Source organism: Nymphalis io, chromosome 28, assembly GCF_905147045.1.
Source record: "Nymphalis io chromosome 28, ilAglIoxx1.1, whole genome shotgun sequence".
In the NCBI taxonomy this organism is placed as follows: domain Eukaryota; kingdom Metazoa; phylum Arthropoda; class Insecta; order Lepidoptera; family Nymphalidae; genus Nymphalis; species Nymphalis io.
The window spans coordinates 2561302-2588288 of record NC_065915.1 but is presented as its reverse complement, the minus strand read 5'-3'; the positions used below and the strand labels follow the sequence as shown (position 1 = coordinate 2588288).

The 26987-nt window shown below is 34.0% G+C and overlaps 2 protein-coding genes across 3 annotated transcripts in view; one reads left to right on the top strand and one right to left on the bottom strand.

The window, feature by feature from the left end:
- The window catches only part of LOC126779050 (WD repeat-containing protein 7), a 129406-nt gene that overhangs the window by 9352 nt on the left and 93067 nt on the right, over positions 1 to 26987 (bottom strand). The gene's annotated exons all lie outside the window — the stretch shown is intronic.
- LOC126779126 (cuticle protein 63-like) lies at positions 21709 to 22829 on the top strand. Its single transcript, XM_050502977.1, has 2 exons — positions 21709 to 21821; positions 21926 to 22829. Exons 1-2 carry the CDS (start codon positions 21810 to 21812, stop codon positions 22700 to 22702), a joined length of 789 nt encoding a protein of 262 aa, XP_050358934.1. The 5' UTR covers positions 21709 to 21809; the 3' UTR covers positions 22703 to 22829.

Below are 26987 nucleotides of genomic sequence, written 5' to 3'. Positions count from 1 at the left end.
ACGGATTTGAACGGAAGGGCAAGTACCATTAAGCTTTTATACCTCATTCTCATAATGATGGTAGAGTATGAATTAGAAGGAATGATGGAAGAGTAATCTGATCCACTTATGAGAGTTCAGGCACAGGACCAGCTGTTTTACGTGATTTACCCACGCACAGACATGTAAATATCGTATGATAATTGAAAAAAATCGGATCCTCGCGAACGATTGAGGTTTTTACATAAGTCTGAACTATTTTTAGAATCGTTGCGAAAAACCCTGTTTTATTTAGGTTAATTGTAAACTTAAACGCTGATTGGCTGATCTAAGAGTTGATAAATAAAATCTTTATTCTGATTGGTCGAAACATGGCTTTTCTAAGAGGTTTATAGACATAGAAAAGAAAGAAGGCAATAATAATTAAATCTGATTTTTTTGATTATCCTACGACGTAAACACTAACAACTTCCATAGTAGTAGTTGTTATCGAGAATTTTATCACAGATAATTTAATAGATGAATATTTTCAAAATATATTTGTGGAAAACCACAGAAAATGCATATGGCGCAATTTTAAATTCAACTTATTAAGATGATTCATTAATGTTGACCATTTTATTTAAATTTAAACTATGCTTGATTGCAAAATTTTATAGCCGCCATTTTAGGTAAATCGTAATCGAAACAAAATGGCGAACGTTGACAAATTATATACACAGATAAAATAATCCTTATATGAACAAATTATTCCAAAAATTGACGTTTAAAATAAACAAGTTAGCATATCACAAAGTATTCAGTTTTTTGCTCTAAATATATCCGATCGGCAAGCGAATTTAATTGGTAATGTGACTTCCGGCTGAACGTCAAGGTGTATTGGTCGGTATAAACATATTTCGTTATTTAAAAAAACCCATTTCCTTATTACTTATAGGAATCAAATTACCAATATAATAGGCAGTTATTTTAATTTATTACACTTTGTTGTAGGCATGAAATTGTATCATGAAATTGTTTTAACTTAATAACAAATAAATTCGTTTGAGTACATAATAAACATATCACCGTTTATAGTACACAAAACGATATTGTTGTATATGTATTATAGTATAATTATCATACAAGTGACAACACCGATTTCGCCCTTTCTCTCATTATTCATTGCGCATTCGAAAGAAGAAGACACAGCATTGTTTAACTAATGACCCGCTAATTAACCTTTACAAGTAAGGCCGTGTAAGCTTTCTTAATAAATACGCTATTATAGACATCCTGTGATAAGGGAGTACAAACTAACAAACTCATCAGCTTTATATACTAGTATAGATAACACATTGAAAATTGCGCTGAAAGTATTTTTAAAAGCTTTCATTTAACTTGCAATGTTTGTTTAGATAAAATCTTGCAAGCTGGATCAGAACCAGTTCCACTTACCCACGGAGTTGAAATTTAACATATCGGTTCAGTTCCGATTACAATGCATATTTATGGTATGTTCCTTTGTTAAGACCTTCGTCTGAACGAAGGAACTCGTATAGATACAACATTTTGTATGTATTCCCATTAAAAATTAAAAAATCTCCTCTCCTTTTTTGAGGAGAAGTTTGGAGCTGGAAGTGTGTACGTGGTGGAAACCATGTACACACTTCCAACTTTCAGCCGCTACTGATATTGTTAATGGCCAGAATCGGGGTTGTATCCCATCCCTTCTGGATATAATAATAATGTCCTCCAGACAGATTACTACGGCGGCCAATCTTAAGAGAGATTAGCCAACTACGCAGCAGACATTATAGTGCACAAGTGTGTGTGCAAACACAGGTGCACTCTCTATTCCCTCACTCTCATAATCCGATGGGACGGCAATCCTATACGAGCGGAAAGAGGTCAGGCGCAGGACCAACAGCTTTACGTGCTTTCCGAGTCACGGGAGTGTACACACTTTCAACTTCCAGACTCCGGGCTGCTACTGAGAATTTTCTGACAGAAAAACCCAATTACTTTTTAAAGGCCCGACCTGGGAATTGAAACCAGGACCTCCGGGTCTGTGGCCTTACATTAAGCCACTAGACCAACGAGGCGGTCAGGATATACAGTTATATGAGTTAGCTAATACACTAACGATGCAGTAAAGGTTAAATGTACACATTGAATGGCATATTTGTCCTGTTATGTATACCGATTGGTTAACATTTACTAGAATATGTTATTTGATAGTGCGGTTTTAGTTTTAATATCATTACATTGGTATCAGTTTAACTATTCTGTGAGAACAAATATTCAGATAGCTAATATCTATTTGTGAAGGTTTATTTATGGTGAGTGGACTGGTACCAACATTGGTCACCACCACCCAAATATCTTTTTTTTTCGAACTGTCTAGTTGCTGTTGGCCCTAATGGCCTCTACAGCGTCACCGGGATTGGGCGAGTTGAACTCAGCAGGATGTTGGGAGCCACACGAGGGGCTCAAGAGAAACGGACATCCTAAGGGCGCCTGCTGTGAGGCCGGACCTCGGCTTAGGACGCCGTTGAAGTCGGAAGGGAAACCCAAATGTATTGGCACAGTAAGAAACATCAACCATCGCTTACAACGCCATATTACCAAGCCTTTTTTCAATTCAATTCCGTTTATTTTCTTAAAACATAATATACATGTTTATATAATATTTTAGCTTAAATTATACAATAAAATTATTTTGACTTAATTACAAGAAATAAAATTACATGAAATTGATAAAGAAAGCCGAGATGGCCTAGTGGTAAGAACGCGTGAATCTTAACCGATGATCGTGGGTTCAAACCCGGGCAAGCACCACTGAATTTTCATGTGCTTAATTTGTGTTTATAATTCATCTCGTGCTTAACGGTGAAGGAAAACATCGTGAGGAAACCTGCATGTGTCTAATTTCATTGAAATTCTGCCACATGTGTATTCTACCAACCCGCATTGGAGCAGCGTGGTGGAATAAGCTCCAAACCCTTCTCCTCAAAAGGGAGAGGAGGCCTTAGCCCAGCAGTGGGACATTAACAGGATGTTACTGATAAAAAAACGCCTACAGAACTAAGATGTTATATCCCTTCTGCCTTTACTTACACGAACATAACAATCAGCTCTAATTCTCCTTGTTCTTGTGTCTGTCCACCATAGAAGGTTGACCGTGAACTCGTCATATCGTCATAATGTACGTGTTCTTTGTCAAACGAAAATATGTATAATCGTCTATCCCTGCAGGTCCAATTAAAATACCCTTAACTTTATTATAGGTAACAAATATATACTAATATTATAAAGGCGAATGTAACGCTTTCACGGTTATACCAGTGAACCAATTTTGATGAAATTTGGTATGAAGTAAGTTTGAAACCCTTAGGACATGGACTTTACAACTAGCACATGCCTCCCCCCCAAACACGCAGACGATGCCGCGACTGAAAGCTAGTATTTCATTATTTCAACTGTATTTACCAATAATAACACAATAGAATATTAATTAATTCGTAAACAGGTCGGTAAGAGGGCGGCCGGTGCTTTCTATGTAGTTAAGAGAATGCTCGGGCGTGGTTTCGAACCTTGAGATCTGGTTATTGGTAAAAGGTACGAACGTTACAGTGGCCGGTATTAACATCTGTTACTGCTGCACGGTGCCGCGCTTTGTGCGGACGGAAGTTGTACGTACGGATTAAAAATAACAATTCATATTAAACACACATACACACACACATAAAAAACATGTGTATACGTATTTTTACAATACAAATAAAAGACATACATCGGGTTTTGATATTTTAGAGCCATTATTGATCCCGATCTTGATACAAACTTTGTGTTTATTTAGCGGGGCGAGGTGGTGTTCTGGTTCGGATGAATTAGTAAATCTTCGAAATACCAGCTGTCTTTTAATATATAGTTAACGCCTGAAGTAATCGTGGACAATCAAGTTTATGAAACACAGTTGGGGATATGAAAGGGCACAAATGAGTTCGAATACACAAGCACTTCACGTCCCACACTCTCGGAGAGCAATTAACGAATTTATTTGCGGTTTTTGAATTATTACGTATCTTCCAACTTTCATACTCGGATTTGTCATTGAAAATATTTTGACAGATAAAGGCAATTTATTTTATTGCCAGAACGCGGTATTGCCATCCTGCGGTATTTGTAGTTTTATTAAAATCACACCTACTGAACAAAATTGTTTTCTTTGAAAAATACGAATAAAAAGTTGAACCAGTATTAAATCAGCAAGAAAATATTTTTTATTAACAAAAGATGAAATTTGAATATTTTACATTGTTTGTAATTTGTTAATATATATGTGTTCAAATTATAGTCTATCTAAGAATTTATATATATATATATATATATATATATATATATATATATAAATTCTTCGTATATATATATATATAAGAAGAATTTTCAATAGAATTTGTGAACTTATCCTTATTTTTTATTCTCGATGCCCTAATTAGGGCACAGTAAGATGACGTCATCTGAGACCTAAAATGGCGGGCGCTGGGGCAATATTGTATATCCCGTCCGTCATACTCAGACTTTATAATTATATTATAATATAAGCTTTCAAGTTAAATTCTAAAAACAGTATATAATTAAATTAAATGGTTATTAAGTTAATAATAGATTGTCTTTAGTAATAATTTATCAAGCTGCTGGCGCTATTACAACAGACCTTTTCATTTAAAACTACTCAATGCTGCCAACCTTACATCACGATATTTAGGGAGGTTTTATTAAAAAGGTTAAATAAGCTCAAACGATTGAGTTATTCGATCCGTTGTTAAAACTATCTAGTAAACTAAATTTTATTCCTAGACAAAGTTTACATAAAAACGTGTTTATTCATTATTGTTAGCTTTTTTAATGAAAATAATAATAACAGGGCAAGAGTCATAGCAAGTGATCTTTTAGTTACAATAAATACGGGAAAACAACCTCGCTTGTCTCCTTATAAAAACCATTATATAATAAAAACCATTTCAAAATGCTATGTTTATAGGTCAACAGATATATTATATACAATAAATAAAGTCGGTAATAGTATTGTTTTTAGTTCTTGAAATTCGAGTGGCTTGTACTTTTTCGGTAATATGGCAAATAGATGAACTGACTTTTCAAAAAAAAATAAGCCCTTCTGTTTAAATATTTTTGTACGTGATTTTTAGGAATTTCTTTATTATCTGATTAGTAATTGCCTATCTATAGTTCTGACCTTTAAAGGTAGTATGTTAATTATGAACTAATATCTTCGGACTTTATAGTATTTATTAGAAAACGAGCCATCAACCAGCCAAAAATTATATACTTTTAATTTTAAAAGTACCTAGGGGCCTTGACTCTTTAAATCCGGGCCTGATCACAGCACAAAGAAGTATTTTTACTATATACATTCGTACATGTATATGTGCATATGTCTGTCTGTTGTTATCTATCTAGATACACATATAACAGCTAGATACTGCTCGAAGATCGACGAGGATCGCTGATATAGAAATTCCTTCGATTTTAATAATAATTAACTTTCCGTTACCAGGACTTTAGGAATTACCTTTTTAAAATACAATCTCTTATTTTCTTATCTACAAATTACATCGGGTAGGTCATGCTTTGGTTTTAAGTAATAAGTTATATTGAAAAAGTCTAAAACATTTTTTAATTTTTCTTATTCGACCTTTCGACTACATACATTCTAGCTTAATACACTTAAGTGAAGTAGAAATATCCTCTCTTTGTTCTTTAGTAATAATATAAAGCACCAGATGTTATGTAGAGCGAGAAGACCGATCGATCTAGCCGCCAGGGTAGCGAGGGACGCGAAATGTCAAAAACAATTACCAGGGGTACATAAGCGTCGTGTAGTTTTTTTAATTATATAACAGTGCAATTGATGTAATACACTCATCATCCAATCAAATCCAACCCGTTCAAAGAGTCATTTCTTAGCGCATTAAGAAAAACACATACTAAAAAATACATTATAGTATTTTTTATGTAAATAATATTTTCTTTATATAAAATATAGTAATAAAGTTATATATAACATTTAAAAAATATATATAATCTTGTAGCGGCTCATTATTGACTTTTTTCATCATCATCAATCAATCCGCTTTAGACCAGCTTTGTGGAATAAGCTTTCTCTTTCAGAAGGATGGAAGCTTTTGTCCAGAAGTGAGATGTTAAATAAAGAGAACTTTATTGATACCAAACATAATAAAATGTATTTTATTTTGTTTACATTATAAGATATTTTTAATGAAATATTTTATAACATATATATTGTGACACACGTACAGCCGGGGCATTATATAGTCAAGTCTCCGTAACCTTGTACGAGTGAATTGCTACTGGCAAGTTATAATAAGTGGGCTAGTTATATTAATGTCTGTATGAGTCAGGTCATTCCATACGGAACTGTTTAAGGACATTATTATTTATTATTTGTATTAGTATTACATATAACATATATAACAAGACTGCCTCGTTGGTCTAGTGGCAGAATAGATAACCGCAGATCCGGGGGGTCCTGGGTTCATACTCCAGCTTGGGCCAATAAAAAGTTTTTGAGTTTTTCTGTCGGAAATTCTCAGTAGCAGAAAAAAATATATTTAATAATTTAATTAAGTCCTAAAAAACATTACATTAAATAAATTTGTCGTCATCATTAATTAATTAATGAATAATGAATATAAGTTAACGTCGGTACTTAGTTATTGTTTTTCAGTTAATAATTATTAATAAAAAGTAAAGTATTAATAAGCCGAATTTATAATAATAATAAAATCAGTACTAAATAAAAACGCATTCGCGGCAAAAATATCTGTTTTTATATTATAACGTAACTTTTGACATAAACCGTGATTGTAAAAGCTTCAAAACTTTCCTTTTAAAGGAGAGAAGGCCTTTGTCCTTTGGCTATTAACGGAGTATTACATTATGTATGAAACGTATAGCATTTTTAATCTGTTCCTTTTGTTCTCTTGTCAGTTTTATTGAATGTCAGAATTCTACCGTATCTCACGTCATATCTTTAATATCATTATCTGTGTACTAAATTTTTAATCTGTTGAAACATTTGAAAGTGTTCCATATGATTCGATTGATTAAATCTAATTTCATTTAAAAATGGAATTTGTATTATAATTCACGTCATCAATTTATTTAAACGAATATATCGGCATTAGGTTTTCTCTGTAAAAATAATTGTTGTAAGAAAGAAATAAATAAAATTGTATTGAAACGCAATAAGAATTCAATACCGTTTTCAATTTCAAATTATAGATTATTCCAGAATAATTTATTTTATTATAAATAATATTTATAGTCACAAATGTCAATCGCTGACAAAGCCATCATTAATTTAAGGACGTTACTAATCACAGTTATTAAATAGTAAGCTATAAGCCGTCGTATTTCAAAATAATTAAACATTAGAAAACAAGAAAAATACACAAAGTGTAAACTCATTATCTTTCGTTGCTCGGCAATCGAGCAAGTTATCAAGATTAAAAAAAAATGATTTCACAATAAAACTGTAAAGGTAGCATTTCACACACATAATGGTCTTTTAAGATGATATCTAACAAATTGAGGTCCATATAAGGCTGAGATAGACGCTTTATAAGGTTATAAACGAAACAGAATACCAATTTAAATTTAGTGTATATTAAATATATTTTTTGAATTAATGTAAAAGCATTACAAGTACTATTTATTCAGAGTAAAAACTATCTTAATTCGGTAACGAAAATACAAAAATTCAATTACAGGCACAAAGGACATAACATCCTAGTTTCCAAGGGTGATAGCACATTGGTAATTTATTACAATTCTAACCTCTATGGGCGATGGTGACCACTTATCATCAAGTGGCCTTTTTGCCATACCTATATTGGCTCACTCACCCTTCAAACAAACATACTAAGTATTGCTGTTAGGTGATGGTAATATGCGATGAGTGAGTGATACCTACCCAATCGAATTTTTAAATGTCCCACTGCTGGCTAAACTGAAAAGGTTAATCGCTACATTAAGAAACGAAGGTCACGTTAAAATATAAAAACTTATTTCACATTGTCTAAGCTTAGCACAGATAATAGAATCTCAAGTCTTACGAGATCTCGGGAACATTATGTACATTGAATAAAATATTAAGTTACGTAAATATAGACCACGCACGAACTGTACTTATTCGATAAAGATATACTTCACGCGGATTACTAAACATGACTGGTGTATTATTTGTGGCGAAGTCCTGGGTTCAAATCCCAGTGTAGACCAATCCACATACTAACTTCGGGCAGTTACTGAGAAGTTCTAACAACTTTTAACATATCCGGTATTTGAGACAAGTACCTTGACACATACAGCCAATAGACCATGAGGGCATTTACAGAACTCATAAATTACCGAGGTTATGATGAAAGATTTGCGTATAGGCCTCTTGGTTTAAATACCAATGATGATGACGTGTACAAGCGTCATCGTTGCGATGCATGCAGCGGTCACCAATCAGTATGCTAAGTTTGCTTGAATAAGATCAACTTATATCCGAGCAAACGCGCTGACTTAGATTTACTAGCATTTAGTTATACTCAGACGCATTAGCAAAATATAATTTTCGTAATGTTTTTATGAATAATAATAATCCTTAGAGCGTAATTGTTTAGTAAATATTAATATTTCGCATTTATATTATGAGTAACATATTATTTCTCTAAAGTCGAGATCGCCTAGTGGTAAGAACGCGTGAATCTTAACCGATGAACGTGGGTTCAAACCCGGGCAAGCACTTCTGAATTTTCATGTGCTTAATTTCTGTTTATAATTCATCTCGCGCTTTTCGGTGAAGGAAAACATCATGAGGAAACCTGCACGTGTCCAATTTCATCGAAATTCTGCCACATGTGTATTCCACCAACCCGCATTATAGCAGAGTGGTGAAATAAGCTCCAAACCTTCTCCTCAAAAGGGGCCTTAGCCCAGCAGTGGGACATTTACAGGCTCTTACTGTTACTGATTATTTCTCTTTCCTTTTTTATATACCTGGATTTAGATGCATGGAATTGAAAAAGATATTAATAATAATTAATATTTATATATGTATATAAAGTCTTATATATAAGAGGTTCATGAACTTATTATTTACGGTACAAAAAATTCTAATTGACTCCTGGTTTTTCGCAGAAAAACACTGGAGTAACAATCAATAACGTCCAACCGTTGCGGATTTAATTATGCCACTTAAAAAAAACCTTTAAATATGAATACAGAAGCTTCGATTTACTTTAAAAACCTTTTAAGAGAACTGGCAAAAGTTAACCAAGAAATAGAGTACGAAAATCAGAATTTATATTTTATTATCTATTACAATAGCTGTACGCTTCAATTTACTTTGTAAATATTTTAACTATTGTAACTTTATAAATTGGCGTGATATTAATCAACCAAATTACATTGACACTCCATACATAGACTGGTAAATAAAAAAAAAGGTTCTATATGAATTGCCAATCTTATTACTTTTACCACATTCATTCTTAGCTTTTATTGCCTTGTTATATGATTTATTTTACAACGTTTTTACGTTTATGAATTAATACTTAATATTGTAATAAACGGCTAATAAAATTTCACCTCTTTTGATAATTTTTAGACTTTATTACAATGCAATAAAATTTAATTTTGTATGTTTTTATAACTTTAAATTGATATATTTAGTGTAATAATTACGACTAATTAGTTATGACCTTTTTTGTTTCCATTATTAGAGCTTGTTACAATGCAATAAGGTTTATTTTGGAAGTTTTTAACATTGGTCGAGATCCTGTCCCTGGTCAAGGTTCTATTATATTAACTTATATCATTATATTGTCCGGTGGCCGTGGTTTGAGGAATGTTTGTGAAAGGTGGTCGTCGGCACAAGCGGAAGCGAACGTGGAACTATGAATAAGTCGAAAAACAATGCTCACTCAATAATTTGAATTAATTATGATATTAATCATATTACTTGTTCAGATAATATCTTAGCTAGTAACCAAGAGCTGTTCATTTTTGTACAAGATTGAGTCAGAGCACATACAACAGGCACATGAGACAAAAATATAAAAAAGGGTCACTCAGTAAACGTAATATGAGTGATTCTTGCTATTTGATGTGATTAACTCAAACTTTACATAGAAATGTTACACTTTTTAATTTTAACCTGAAAGCCGGATTCACTTCAAAATGGCTAATAAAATTTGAAAAAAGAACACTATAAAAATGTTAATATATACAATTTCGTATACTAGACACCAGCAACAAAAAAAAAAACCATAACCCACATATACAAAGAGCTGACGCTATATAAAAGCTTGTAAAAATTTACAAAAATTAGATGTCTCAAAAATGATGAACGACAAAATCAACCAATACATTATATTAATTAGTACGTTAATTAAATACAATTCATTCGCCCTAAACAAAAAATAAACCAATACTCACGATAAAAATACAACCGAAACTATCTGACTATATAAATCAGTTGTATTGCATCATAATCGCTACAGCGTATAACTTACAATCTCCCACATAAGTGAATGTCAATACATGACGCGGAAAGCGGTTTCCAAGTTGACTGAATCAACACCAATTAACTTACTTGTGATTAATATGAGCGAATACTTTTAGTCTTGAGCTGTTATGTAGCATTTCAATTATTTTGGCTCATTAATGAGATAAGCCGAGATGGCCCAGTGGTTCGAACGCGTGAATCTTAACCGATGAACGTGGGTTCGAACCCGGGCAAGCACCTCTGAATTTTCATGTGCTTAATTTCTGTTTATAATTCATCTCGTGCTTTTCGGTGAAGGAAAACATCGTGAGGAAACCTGCATGTGTCTAATTTCATCGAAATTCTGCCACATGTGTATTCCACCAACCCGCATTGGAGCAGCGTGGTGGAATAAGCTCCACACCTTCTCCTCAAATAGGGAGAGGAGGCTAAGGCCTCCTGGGCTAAGGCCCAGCAGTGGAACATTTACAGGCTGTTACTATACATTAATGAGACGAAATACAAATATTTTAGATCATGTTTTTCAACAAAATGTTTAGGTATTGTTTTCCACCTGTAATATTATCTTAAGCTCTAGCTTCTAGGTCTAGCTTAGTTTATTCTAGTATCAGAAAATAATACAGACGTGATCCTAAATTGGGCTTTTTTCATTTCGACTGTGTGTACATATGGTACACTTATAAACAGATTTTTTTTTTTGAAATGGGTAAGCGAATGCATAATTGGGCAACTTGATGGTAAGTCACCACTGCCCATAAACATTGGCACTGCAAGCAATATTAGCCATTTCTTTCATTTCCAATGTGCCCACTACCTTGGGAACCTTGGGAACGAAGATGTTATGTCCCTTTTGCTTGTAAATAAATAATGTTTGAAAATATAAATAAATAAAATCAACAGGTCATTATTATAACTTCTTTCGCTTCGTGCAAGTCTGTGTATGTAAATACCACCCGCTCATTACATCTTCTATTGCCAATCAGCAATATTTGGTATTGATGTGTTCCAGTTAGAAGGATGAGTTAAGGAAACTACAGGCACACGGGACATGACATCTTAGTTTCGAAGGTTCCTGGCACCAATTTTTATGGGCGGTGGTGACCACATATAATTAGGTGGCCCATTTGCTCGTCCGCCTACCTATAATACATATATATACATTGATATAAAAAATGTTTTAAGCAATCGACCTCTTATTTTTCACTTACACACCAATGCAATGGTCAGTATTATATAGCCTAATTAAAAGACAAGAATATATAAATATTTATGTATAATAAAAGATTTTTATTACTTAATTTTAACGAATTGAAGTAAAATTATAATTAGTGAAATAAATTAATTAGAATTTATGTACGGTTCTTCTTTATACAATCTAATTTCTGAAGTGGTGGCTGATTTACAAATAATATTATATTATGATAATTGAAAACTGCTAGTAAAAGTATCTTTGAAATTTTTTTTTATTTTATTAGTTTATTTAGCGTTTATTGTACATAAAGTAACTTGTGAATGTCCTACTGCTGGGCTAAGGCCTGTCTTTGAGGATACGGTTTGTATACAAATATGGCAGAATTACATATAAATTAGATACATACATGCCGCACGATTTTTTTCCTTCACCGCCGAACACGATATGAATTATAAACACAAATTAAGCAAATGAACCCGCGACCATCAATATATATTCACGCATTAAAACCATATTGGATCTCATTAGCTTTCATTGTACATAATAATATTAAATTAAGCAAAAAGAAACTGCATTTTATATGTAAAATATGCATCGGTTTTCTGACAAAGAAGAGACTATTATATATATTTTAAGCAAACTATATGCAAAAAAAAAAAATAGGGCTTGCCGGTAACTGGGGGCCTTTTTTTGGGCGCATCTGCCATTAAGGAAGGGGTTTGCCCATACTCGCCGCGCTGGGCAGGCGTGTTGGCGAGCGCAGTAGGGGGGTAAGATGTTTATGGGAGGGGGGACGCTGCTGCCCATCCCCCCTTTTCCCCGTCCCTTAGTCGCCTCTTACGACACCCACGGGATGAGATTGGGGGAGTACTATTCTAAGTCGGTACTCCACGGCAAAACGTGGACACTAACTGCGGGACTAGTCCACAAATTCAAAGTCGCTCAGCGTGCTATGGAGCGAGCTATGCTCGGAGTATCTTTGAAGGATAAGATCAGAAATGAGATTATCCGGAAAAGAACCGGAGTCACCGACATAGCTTGCAAAATTAGCAGGCTGAAGTGGCAGTGGGCTGGTCACGTAGGTCGTAGGACCGATGGCCGTTGGAGCAGACAAGTCCTAGAGTGGAAACCGCGAATCGGCAAGCGCAGCGTAGGGCGCCCTCCAGCCAGGTGGACCGACGACCTTAAGAAGGTGGCGGGTACCAACTGGATGCGGAAGGCGGAGGACAGGGAGCTTTGGCGCACCTTGGGAGAGGCCTATGTTCAGCAGTGGACAACGATTGGCTGTTGATTGATTGATTGATTGATTTGATATGCAAAAAAAAAAACGAAAAGCAAACATTTATAATTATTAATTGAGCCTTTTTTAACTATAACTGTTTATTATTATATATAAGTTAAAATCATTATTTTCAAAGAATACTAATAAAATAAAGTTTACTGTCTTACATCAAAATATATTAGACAAAAAACTTGTACCCTTAATTGAATAAATAAAAAATATATAGGATTTTCATAAGCGGTGGCGTTAAGTTAGTCCGCTTGCGGCCTTTCTGTTGGACCCTGACAAGCGAATGGCAAGAGGCGTGACGCGGCGTGATCAAAATCTAGTCCAGACATAGTAAACAATGAAATTACAATGCGCTGACTGTACACATGGCTAGCTTGTGTAGAATATAACGGTAATTATGTATGTAGGTAATTAATACATTACAATATATATATTATAATTAATAATAATATATAACATATAACAATAATACATAACAATATATATATTATAATGAGAAATCACTTGCTGACAAACCAACGTTTATAAGTAAGAACGTAGTTCTTTAATTCAATTAGTTTGATTTTAGGTTTGTTTCCTGCATGTGTCTAATTTCAGTTATGCCACATGTGTATTCTACCAACCCTCATTGGAACAGCGTCGATTAAATATTTTAAGACAAACATAATACTTGGTGGTAGGACTTTGTCTTGATAGGTACCATCCACTTATCACATTCTACCGACAAACAGCAGTACTTAGTATTGCTGTATTCCGAGGTGAGTGAGCCTGTGTATCTAGAACATAAGGAAGACATTTTAGATCCTAAGGATGACGGCGATTGGTGGTGCAAGGTGTTAATATTTCTTACAACGCCAATGTCTGTGGGTGGTGACTACATATAATTAGATGGCCTATTCTATCTGCTTATCTATTATATATAAAAAAAATCTACCAAGCTGATGACGTCACAAATCCTGTTACTATAAATTTCTCTTTGTTACATTTGCAATCTAGATAGTAAGTAAAATAACAGCATGCATTATGCATTACTCTAGTTGGCTATTAAGGCAAGTAAAAGTATATATATAATATTTCGAATCACGGTTAAAACGGTGCTAAATAATTATCATTATAATTTAACTATACATATAAAATTTTTAGGGTTCCATAGTAAAATCAGAATATATGTAATTATTTATGTCCTCAAGACCGATTTCGGCCACGGCGGCCAATCTCAAGAGAGATTACGCAACTACGCAGGAGATATTATAGTGCACAAGTGTGTGCGCAAACACAGGTGCACTCTCTATTCTCTAACTCTCATAATCCGATGGGACGGCAATCCGACACGACCGGAAAGAGTTCAAGCGCAGGACCAACAGCTTTACGTGCTTTCCGAGGCACGGGATTATACACACTTCCAACTTCCGGACTCCGGGATGCTACTGAGAATTTTCTGACAGAAAAACCCAATATTTTTTTATTGGCCCGACCTGGGAATTGAACCCAGGACCTCCGGGTCTGCGGCCTTACATCACGCCACTAGACCAACGAGGCAGTCATATATAATTATAGTACAGACAAAGATTTAGAAACATAAAGTAAATGCAGACTGATTATTCTACCAACCCACATTGGAGCAGCGTAGTGATATAAGCTCCAAACTTTTTCCTTTAATAGGAGAGGAGGCCTTAGCCCAGCAGTGGGACATTAACAGGCTGTTATCGAAGATTCTTTACTTAACGCTCATTGTCCGACTTCGGCCGCCATCGACCAATGACCACTAAAAATTAAGTCCAATTAATCTAACTCATATCCTATCATAACATATTCGAAAAGGTAATTTTCAACTTCCAATCTACGAAATAGTACGGGACCACTGTAGTGGCCTTGTATCGAGGATTAATTACAACAAATAGATAATTCTAAAAAATATAACTGAGTTACATCGAGGTTAGAAGGCGTTAAATCTGCGAAAGAATAGTTGCTAATTTTTTTTTTTTAATTGTATGAATTTGCCTACATAATAACTTTATATTATTTTGCCACAGTAGAACTGGGTTAATTGCGAATATTATTATTAAGACAGAAGCTAACTACGCAATACGTAATGATAGCCAAGTTCATTTTCAAAGAAATACTAGTTTTCGCCCGCGACTCCGCACACATGTTTGAAGGGGAGGAGCAGGGGCATTAGTTAAACACAGATTCATTTCTTTCTGTCATCATCGATTTGACATTCGAAAGAAGGAGACACGGCATCAAATCAACGCTAAACTTTTAATAGTCTTGAATATTGTGAAAAGCGAAATAATATATTTTTACAGCGCTAGTACGCCCGAGTCGATACTACCCACTCATAGTTATTTTACCGCAGAATAGCAATAATTTGTATCGCTTTGGTGATTGAGCCCGTGTAACAAGTGTAAGGGACAACGGATGAAGGACAAGTAAAAGTAAAGTAAAGCCTTGAAATATCCCACTGCTGTGCTGAGCTTACTCCACTACGCTTCAATGCGGGTTAGTGGATACACGTGGCAGATTTTCATCTGCCACGTGCAGGTTTCCTCACGATGATTGCCGTAACCGTCAATCACGAGATGACATATAAACACAAATTAAGCAAATGAAAATTTAGCGATGCTTGACCTGGTTGAATGGATTATCGTTTAAGATTAATTACTAAGACCGCATTTTATATAGAACAGTACTATTACATTAATTAATAAAAAAAATAATAATAAGGTGTGTGTACATTCCACACATATAAGGCAGCGTCATAAAAACTTATTCTGTTCCCACCTTAATGATAACAATTTAAAAAGTAAATAATAAAAATACCACTAGACAGCTAATCCAACAATTGTTTGCTTCGCATAAAGAACATAAAGTGACTATTACAGTATAATGTAATTGCGTTTTAAAGTTTTTAATGTACGTTCTCATTGTGAGCGTTTTTATTAAAAATATATATATTAGTATACATTTTCAAAACTAGTTATTTTCGCCTAGTGGATACAAGACGTCTTAAACGAGGATAGAATAGAATTCGGTAAAAATAAGCACCTAAGCAAAATATTGCATCGCAGTGTAAAAAAAAAAAAACTGAGACGTTCATAGCCGTCAATGCGCAGTAAAAATACACACATAAATGTATGAAAAAAAAAAACAAAAAATATTTATTCGTTTGCAAATGTTAATATAAACAGTTTGCAAGGACTTTGTACTAGGAAATCTTTTACTGGGTGCTCATCCAACAGACAAACGGTTTCATTTGAAATGGGAGGAGGATTAATTACATTTCAGTAAAAACTATACTAAAACAACGTAATATATAATTAAATAATGTAAAAACAGGAAGTATACGTATGTTACTGGTGGTAGGGCTTTGTGTACTGATGGTAGGGCTTTGTGCAAGCTCGTCTGGGTAGGTACCACCCACTCATCAGATATTCTACCGCAAAACAGCAGTACTTGGTATTGTTGTGTTCCAGTTTAAAGGGTGAGTGAGCCAGTGTAATTACAGGCACAAGGGACATAAAATCTTAGTTCCCAAGGTTAGTGGCGCATTGGATATGTAAGCGATGGTTGACATTTCTTACAATGCCAATGTCTAAGGGCGTTGGTGACCACTTACCATCAGGTGGTCCATATGCTTGTCCGCCTTCCTATTCTATGTATGTACTTAGACCAGTACCTATGTATGCTTCTTATTAGCATTATAGTCGGCTGCACAGCGACCAGACTCAAAAACGCTTCTGCTTATAAATCCGCGGTTATATCACCATACACTAGATTTCGTTACTCAGGTATAATAATACACTGCAAAGGTCACTTGGCCACGGCTCGGAATTCAAACTGCTGACCATTTTACTTGGACCTGTCACTTTTGGAATTCATATCTATCCTGTTGTTATATTAATCAATCTTGTGATTTTATCTCTTAAAATGGAATGATCTAAAAATAATATTATTGAGCTCCAATAACTCGATGGTATACAATTTTGCAAATTGCAGGTTTTATCCTGAATATACTTGTGACTCGACTTATTGAAGAGAGCATTTTGAATATAAGTAATTCATTAAAAACACATATTGTAACCAGTGCCCTTGGTAAGGATGGGCGCTGAAAGACTTTAAATTGAATAAAAAATAACCGCCTTACTAATTAACGTCGTTTAGCTGGTCTTAGTTCTCTCTATCTATCATCACTGTTTTAACATTCGAAAGAAAGAGACAATATTTTTAAATAATCACGCCCTAAACAACAATTACAGGTACAGCCGTATATTATTGACTTTAAAATATGACGGGACAGCTCTGTATTTTAAAATCGATAATGGTACCTAAGTATAGACATTTAATAAAAACATTGTTACACAATACACAAATTATTACACAATGTTGTTGTTAAAAATTGTAAGCACTTGACATATTGGTGTGCGTTTGACAAAGAAAGCCGTGTACATAGAAAGCCGTCCAGCGACAAAAAAGTGATTAAACGGATAGTAACTTTGCGGGAACTATGTGCCAATAAAAGATTTCAACGCGTGTGAGGCGTTTAATTATGAAACATTAATATTACTGCAAAATTTAAATGGTTCATACTTATAAAATTGATGCTTGCAGCATCGTTCTAATTAAATTATAAATAAAGAATAAGTGGTGCTTTTTCAGTTTGCAAGATATGACAGGTCATACATTTTTGAACAGTTATTTTGCTAGAATGTGTGTCCGTTTGATATACTCGTAATATGGAGTATTTCGAATAATCGAACAACAATATTTTTATCTTAGGCAATCGTAGTATAGGACGCCCTGCAGCAAAGTGTACCGACGATTTGAAAAAGGTGGGCAGGTACGGGATGGATGCGGGCTGCCCAAGATCGGGATGGCTGGCGTTCTATGGCATATAATATGATATATAATATTTTTATTGATTACAACAAGTAATTAAGATCGGGGCAACATGTTGATAAACCTTTTCCTAAGTACAATAAAAAAATAAGTATACCAAAGTGACCCAGGACACTAATGACATACCTATCTTGCACGTATTATAAATATCTTAAAACACTATTTAAAATATCTGGAAAGAACAAGATATAACCAGCTATGACCATATAAGACCGAATACACAGCATACTGATTACATTTTTTCTATCAACGCTAAGACAATGTACAACAAAAAGCGCAAAGGAAAATTACAAAAGATGTTATAATTGCTTGTCTTTTCACACAAGATTACAAAATATCTATTTTCAGAGATCTTTGTAACTATAAATAGACAATTAACCGTGGTAATGCATCTTCACGGTAGTGAAACGAGGCTTCAAAATCAGAGAGGCCAGGAGTGTGGGTGCTTGTTAAGTTTTATTTGCGAGGTCGCTATTTTGAAATATTTAATAATTTATCCAAAAAGATAAAAGTAGTTTTTGCATGCAAAACGTAACCTTATGTCCCGATAGTGATGAAAAGGGTATTACAATAAATCAATCGTATACGTGATTTTAAAAAATGCTTCCTAAATACAGATTGTTTAAAATTTTCTATTCTCAGAAGTAAATTTTCACACGATGATTTTCTTCACCGAGCACGAGACGAATTATAAGCACGATCATAAAATACCGTGAGGTCATCGTATGGGCTATTATTACGGCTTTAGAGTTTTATATATATTTAGTAAAGAGGTGTTATATGTGAACAAAAGGTTTAAAGAAATAAATGTAAATATATTATTTAATCTAAACGTATTTAAAAAAGTATTTAATGATATACTAAATTACAAATAAGTGAATTCGTATGATTTTCATCATACGAATCCACTTATTTGGAATTTAGTAATTTTGCACGTAATTTGAAATCAACAATTATGTATAGTAAAAAATATTAATGGCACTTCGAACTGTATCCTGATCTGTAGTAGCTTGGTTAGCGTTATTAAGACAAGAGGCCCATGTTAATTTGTGTTAAACACACAAATTAAGCACATAACTGGTGCTTGCCCGGGTTTGAGTCTTCGGTTAAAGTGTTCAAAAATATTAAATTAATAAATGAACCGCTGAGCCAGATTAAGACAAATTTCAAGAAAATTCGAATATTTATTTACTACAAAAGATAATTTTGTTAATGATTGGGAAAAATTTACTCCCGATTCGAAAGAAATACCTGAAAAACTGGCGAAACTCAACAGGATTATATATATTTATCTAATCAATAATTTTTTTTATTATAGAATGAATCACATTATATGTTTACTTGAAACTGGCTTGAAAAGACTATATATAAAAAATTACGGAATCGAACATGCTACAACAAAGCTTAAATCCCATCAAAGCAAATGTCACAATACAACTCGTGACACACAAACAAACACACATACAATCAACATACGTAGCGGGTCACGTTTATTTGGTCATCTGATTGACCTAAAGTATAACACTACGTTTTGTTTTAAACAAAACCAACTCTTAACACTATTGTAATAAGATTCATTATATTATGTGTTTTGTGCTAGTATGAAATAGATCAAATAGAATTTAACGAATTTCAAACTTACTGTCAAAAAGATAACGTTCAGTATCGTTGTTCAATCGCTCTAATGTGTCAGTCATTGTTGAACGTTTACGCAATATTAGGCCAAAGTACTATCACATTAGAGACGATTATCCTATGTGTTGAAATGATTGCGTTAGCTATAAATTTACTTATACAGAGCAAAGAGTTTTGGAAATAGTATCAAAAACACTTACGTTTAGTTTATGAAATTAATATAAAAACTAAATAATAATTATTATATTAAATCACTATATGGCATATATATATACATATCTTATATGTTCGAATGTTCTGCATCGATAATCTAGTGACTATAAGGGTGCTTATATGTTCGAATGTTATAACTGCATCGATAATCTAGTGACTGTAAGGGTGTATATAGGTCGTGAGTTTAATCCTGGATCAGCTCTAGGTTGAATTACTTAAAAAAAACTCGATTTCAATCACAAGCATACCGATCAAAAATTAAAAAAAGGAACCAACGTTAAGATTGTAAAATGAGGATAAGAAACATTTTAAGCAGTCTTAAATATAAAGTTAATTAAAATAAAACTATCAATCAATAATAATACCTGTGAATAAAAGTTATTAAAGATTTATGATAAATTTGCAAAATGGCAGCATAAACGTTACAGCTGTCACATTTTGACAAGGACGAATCGAGAAGCATATATTTTGAGTTCATTTTCTTTTAATTTCATTTCTATCATAATATACGATTACGTTGAAATGCCGCAATTAAGTCAAGTATTCAACTAAAGTTACAGCGCGTATTTTGAAAAACGGAGACTAGGATAGAGTCCGATGTCTCTTCCATCGAACTATCAGATTCTTAGGTATAAACTTATTACGCAGATATTTGATACTTGTAAATAGGTATCCTATAGGCTGGTCCAGTTCTGTGTTTAGTAATTGTTGCAACTAGGTTTCCGGGGAGTTAAAATGTTGATAATATATTTAGTATCAACGCCCTGTCGAAAATTATATCTATGTATACAATTAGAATGCAAAATTCATGACCTAGATAATGAAATGATGCAAAAAAAAATCATTAAACTTGAAACAAATATTCTAAAACTAACTAACTGAAACTTTTAACATCTGAATAATGTTAAAACTGAACATTTGAATGACAAAGGATTGAAAACGTTCCTCAACTATTCACAATCTGATTTGAGTCATGATTTCGTTCCAATCCTCTATTCCGCGAAGTTGATGAATGAAATTTATGACAGCAAATATTATTACAGTGTATGATAAAACTAATATATATATATATATATATATATATATATATATATATATATATATATATATATTAATTTGACAATAGCCAATTCTTGCTCTTTATTATATACCTATTATATAAAACCTTATGTGACTTTTTAATCAGATTAAATATATATTCATTTAGAAAATAAAATAAACAGATCGATTTATATTTTTAAATATTTTCTATCGACCAATTTAACAAAAAAGATTCAAAAATAAATTTCACTTATATTGGAGAACAAATACTATTAGACAAAGGAATTATAATGTTAACAAAATATATGATATTATATGAGTGATTAAAGTTCAATTAATAAGAAAAACTCAAGCCTATGTACTATTTATATCTGCATATATTAAAGACAATTTTATACAAGCGAAAAACTTAGTTTTCTATTACGACGTATTAAAATACGACGCATATAAGATTTCTGTTTCATCGTTATTAAACTTTGAAACATAAATTTGGGTCAAAGGACGTGATTATTAGACGTTTTGTCACTTCCCATGAAACCAGATCGAGACGGCATCGTGTGTACATAATATCATGTAAATATATTCTTAAGAACAAACAATTATACTTTCATGAACCAAACACATACATAATGATGTTCTATTACGCATTTATTCAACATAACGGTAAATCGATTCGGCTTTACAAATACCTATCGGGATATATTACGTAATTTTCGAATTAGTGGTATACAATTAAACTGATGCGTCATTAAAAAGTCACTCGCACTGGCTGCAACGGCCCGAGGCCCGATTCAAAATTCGAACACGTATCTGTCAAAATTACCGCGCTTCCTGCACCCTTCCCGCCCTTGAGAGCGGCCACTTACTTTTTTCAAGCGCGTTCCGTTTCACACCACGCGGCCGGCGAGTATAAAAACGGGCGGCAACGAAATGAGAGCAATCAGTAGCCTTCGAGCAGTCTACAACAGAAGTGCACGATGAGAGTTCTGGTTAGTTGAACCGGTCATTAGAAGCATTGTGTAACGTGACCAGTGCCGTGCTTTATTAGTGCTGTGCCGAATCGGATTGTCGATAATGTGGATTTATTTTACAGATTGTTGCCGCCGCCGTCCTCGCCTGCGCCGCAGCCGCTCCCTCCGGAGCCCTGCTGGCCCATGGCTCACCCTACGCCCACGGCCTTCTCGGTCATAGTGGCCTCCTCGGTCATGGTGCCCCTCTGGCTGTAGCCCATGGCGCTGCCTATGGTTTGGCTCACGCCGCACCTCTCGCAGTCGCCCACGCTCCCGCCGTACCCACCATCCCCCCAGGTGACATCCAAGGTGCCGCCATCGACGCTCACGTAGACGCCATCGACCACGCCCGTGCCGCTGGTGACGCCGCTCGTGAATACCACGACCAGGCTTCCGAGCTCCAGGGTCAAGCCATCAACGCCGCCGAAGACCACGCATGGCAAGCGGTCGATGCCGCTCAAACCGCCCAGGCTCAGGTTGACGGTGCCGCAGCCGGAGTCGCTCCCAACGTAGCCCGTCAGCTCGCCGGTCACGGTCACGTCGCCGCTTACGCCGCCGCTCCCGCCCTCGTCGGTCACGCCGGATACGGTGCTGCCGCTTATGCCGGTCACGGTATCGCCGCATACGCCGGTCACGGCATCGCCGGTCACGGTATCGCCGCTCACGGCGTCGCAGCTCCCCTTCTGGCTGGACACGGTATCGCCGCCGTCGGAGGCAGCCATTCCGTCGCCACTTCCTCTCTCTCCCAGACCCATCCCGCCCCGATCGTGCACGCTCCCGTCGCATACGCCGCGCACGGTGCCTACGGACACGGACTTGCGCACGGTGCCTACGGACACGGACTTGCGCACGGATGGTAAACTGTGATAGATATCTAGCCAAAAAATCTTAATACTCATGTTTGGAATGTAATTTAAATGTAAAAAAAAAAAAATTGTACAGAGCATACAGAAGGCGAGGATGTGTGAATAAACGAATTAACTTATATGTAACTATGTTTTCTTTTAATCTAAAAACTAAATTAAAAAGATAAAATAAATAATGTAAACGAATTACAACACGAAATATAATAATATATGCAAGAAATTCACACGACATTCTATTTCTCAGGTCGTTAAAATGTCACAATGTTTAATACGAGTACTTAATTCGTAATGTCAACTTGACATTTCCAAATAAACAATTTAAGTCCAATAACATAATTAATAAATTACGCTTACAACAAAAGCGGAAGCATGAAAGACCTTGACGTGTACAATTAAAAAATATATATAGATCGTGGTATTTAATCGATCGATGTTAAAAAACCTTCCATTACAAAATTATTTTTAATCTGGTACTAAGGAAGTTGTTTTTGCCATTAAACGATAGGTTTTTTATTGGTGATATCGGATGTCACAAGTCATGTAGTAAATAAATAACTATACCAAGGTCAGGTAGAGCTTTACTCGGAAACAATCTTATAAAAGCTCACTTTCATTAAATCTTTAACATAACAATGTGTACTTCTATAGGTCTTTAATGTAATTATAAATTAATGTTCAATATTCAGTTTAATGTCCTAATAAAGATACAAAATATAAATTTAATCATGTTTATGTTACGCAGATTAATGTCTTTCATTGTTTTAAAATGTTGTTTGTTGTTAAAATGTATTATAATTTTTAGACCTGTTTCATTTCCTATTATTTAGAAAACTAAACTAAAAATAGAACTATTATTTAGAATATATATATAAATCTAAAGTCTTAATACTTATGGAAGCAAAAGGCTATTGAGGTTAATTCGGTCTTGAAGTACAAATTATACAAAAATCATTCAACCAGGTAATAAAATGGACATAACAATATTTCACATTACTTTAAACTTAAGGACCCGATGCAAAAATATAATTTTATATCGTATAGCATTATGGTTACGAAACTTTTTTTTCTTTATGCGATATTTAAAAAAAAAAAATGTTCTTTTATAGTCGATAATAGGTTTGTCGATTGCCACGTGTTTTTGACAACTAAATCTATGATTGGATATAAATCAACTGAATCAGTTTAATGAAAACGTCATCGAGTATTTATTATTACGACACACCCTGATATCCGTTCCAAAGACAACACAGTATCGAGACAGGACGGTTCTAAGGTGAGTCTACTATTTACGAGTAATCGAATACTAGAAAGATGTTTACTAATGACTAAAGGTGAAAATAGAATCACTGAGAGTTTCTTGCCGGTTCTTCTCGGTAGAATCTACATTCCAGGTCGGTTAGCTTAACATTTAATTCAATACTGTAAAATGCCGATTCAATAGCTTGAATTTACAATTATTTGATTTGATTTGACTTACATATTAAATGAGGTTTAAATATATATATATATATATATATTTATAATACACTATTAATTTCCCAATGGTCGAAATAAATTCTATCTTTAGTATTGCTCTAAACGTTAATCATGAACGATAATTAATATTGTCCTGTTACTCGGTACAATATTTATGATAACACGAAGCTTTTGTGATACAAAGCTCCATCGGAATAGCTTCTAGACAAAAGAAATAAAGGTACTGAATGATTGTCTTTGCTTAATAATATAATTCTATAAATTAAACAATTAAAAATAAAATCTGAAGAACTCTTTGAATTCTGCATTAAACGTATTTATAATTATGAATTTAAAACACGAACTACGATGATAAATTGTTTTAAAACACTCTTACGTAACGTTAAATTTATACCGGTATAAATAATTATAACATTCGTTATATAATCGTAATTATAAAGTTTCGCCTGCGGGATATATAAATATATTATTGTAATTATATTACATTGTTTCCGCTGTAAAGAGAGGGGAACCAGCTTATTGATCATCAGGTAATATTTACCTCTGCCGTTCTACATTTAAAAAACACTCGATTTTTTTCTCATCCAGATAAAAATAATTCAAACAAAATTCTATTAAAGATCAAAGTTGCGGAACAGTTATCATAAAATTAGAAAAAAAACTTCAATATATACTAGTCACCAGTCCAAGCTCGCACAGAAAATAACGGTCTACATAAAACGTTAATATTAAATAACAAACATGCAAAGGATAATTCCTGTTTGTTTTCAGCTAAAAATCTTACGCTTACTCAGATAAATGACTTAGCGACGCTTACAAGACAAAGGCAAAACATTCATTCTATTTAACATATGTAAATGATTTTTCAATCTGTATACGTACTTTGATTTGGGTTTTTATATATTTCCTATATATAAAAGCTTATCATTTCCGGCAATATATAAAAATAACCTTATAAATAAGGTAATAAAATTAAATCGATTGCTTTTAACATTGAATTGAATTTAATTCGACACACGCACGTTACCTCACGCTATTTTCCACGAGATGAATTATAAAAACAAATTAATTGATACTTGTATGGTTTCAAACACACAATTTGCTCTAGGGAATAACTAACATCACCCTAATGTATTATATAAAATTCTGCGTTAACATTGCTGGTGGTAGGGCTCTGTGAAAGCTCGTCTGAGTAGGTAACCCCCTCATCAGATATTATACCGCATAACAGCAATACTTTGTATTGCTTATTACAACTTACATTGCCAATGATAGCGTTAGTGATCACTTACCATCAGGTGGCCCATTTGCCCGTCCGCCTACCTATACTATAAAAAAAAAACACATTATGTAGAATATCTAATGAAATGGTCCATACACAGTATTATGTACTCAGTCGGTATATGTTTACGGTAATTACGTTCTAACGGACGATCAATCATGTGGTTGCGTGTTATTATTTGTGTATTATGTGTATATTGCGACTTCGATGCTCGTCTGAAGTAGGGTTTGCATTATTCGAACGAAATCGGGACAACATTTTTACGTCGTTACAAGTTACTTTTTCTTTTAATATTTCGTAATGCATACCGTTTGTAGTATGCATATTAAATATATGGTAGGAACTTCTGAGCACATTACGCAAAAAAACTATTTAGAGAATCCTACTTTTCTATAGCTACTACAATCGTCGGTGTGAATAATTTTTGCTTAAAAAAATTTAATGGATTTTTTATTGAAATTTAAATGAAATCACCGACAAGTATAAAATAAAAAAATATATATATCAATTAATAATCGACCGAATTAATAACTCAAAGTATTGTTGGACGCTGCTAAAAATTAGTATACCTGTGACATCAATTCCATCACGAACAAAGAAATTTGGCAACTCCTTTCTTTGTCGCACTTCCAAAAAATGGAATTCCTTACCAGCTCACGTGTTCCCCTCTTACAACTCGGGTTCCTTCAAACGAGGCGTGAAGAGGCATCTTGCGGGCCGGCAAGGCGAAGGCGGCTAGTGCAGAACGTTTTTCCCGTCTGTACTGGCCGTCGTCGCGTTTGGACTCTACTACCACTTACCATCAGGTGGAGTAGAGTCATTTGCCCTCCCGGCAAATATATAAAAAAAAAACTGCTAACGCATCGGTATCTTCCTATGTTTACAACAATCACTTACACCGAGCGTTCACTCACACAAGCGATCTATTAACGTCTGATGGTCGAATGGGTAGACCTGGAAAAGTCTCCACGGAACGTATAAATTTTGAATTTATTATTTTTGTTATTAATGATATTGTCATAATTTAATATTATATTGCATGACATAAATGACTAGTAATCTATATATTTGTATGTACTGGCAACCATTAAATAAACTTTTTTTTTATTAACTAACACTTTAAAAAAAGAAAATTAAAATAACATTCCACCGCGCTTTTCTAATGTAGATTTGACGTGTATCAGATTTCAATCAATCGTAAAAAGATAACTATTTATTAAAAAATTTCAACAAAATATAAAAACATTAAAAGTTTTTTTATTAATTGCATTACGTAGATTATTAATTTTGCTATAATATAAAATCAGGCATTTAGTTGGCGTATAATTTTACACGCGACTTGCAATTTACAAAGTGGAAATTGATTATGTAGTAAGTTTGTCTTACATAAATATATAAACGCTGGGATAAGGTCTCCTCTCTCTTTTCGAGGAGAAGGTTTATGGAGGTTATTCCACCTCGCTGCTCACATGCGGGTTGGTGGAATACACATGTGGCAGAAATTCAATGAAATTAGACACA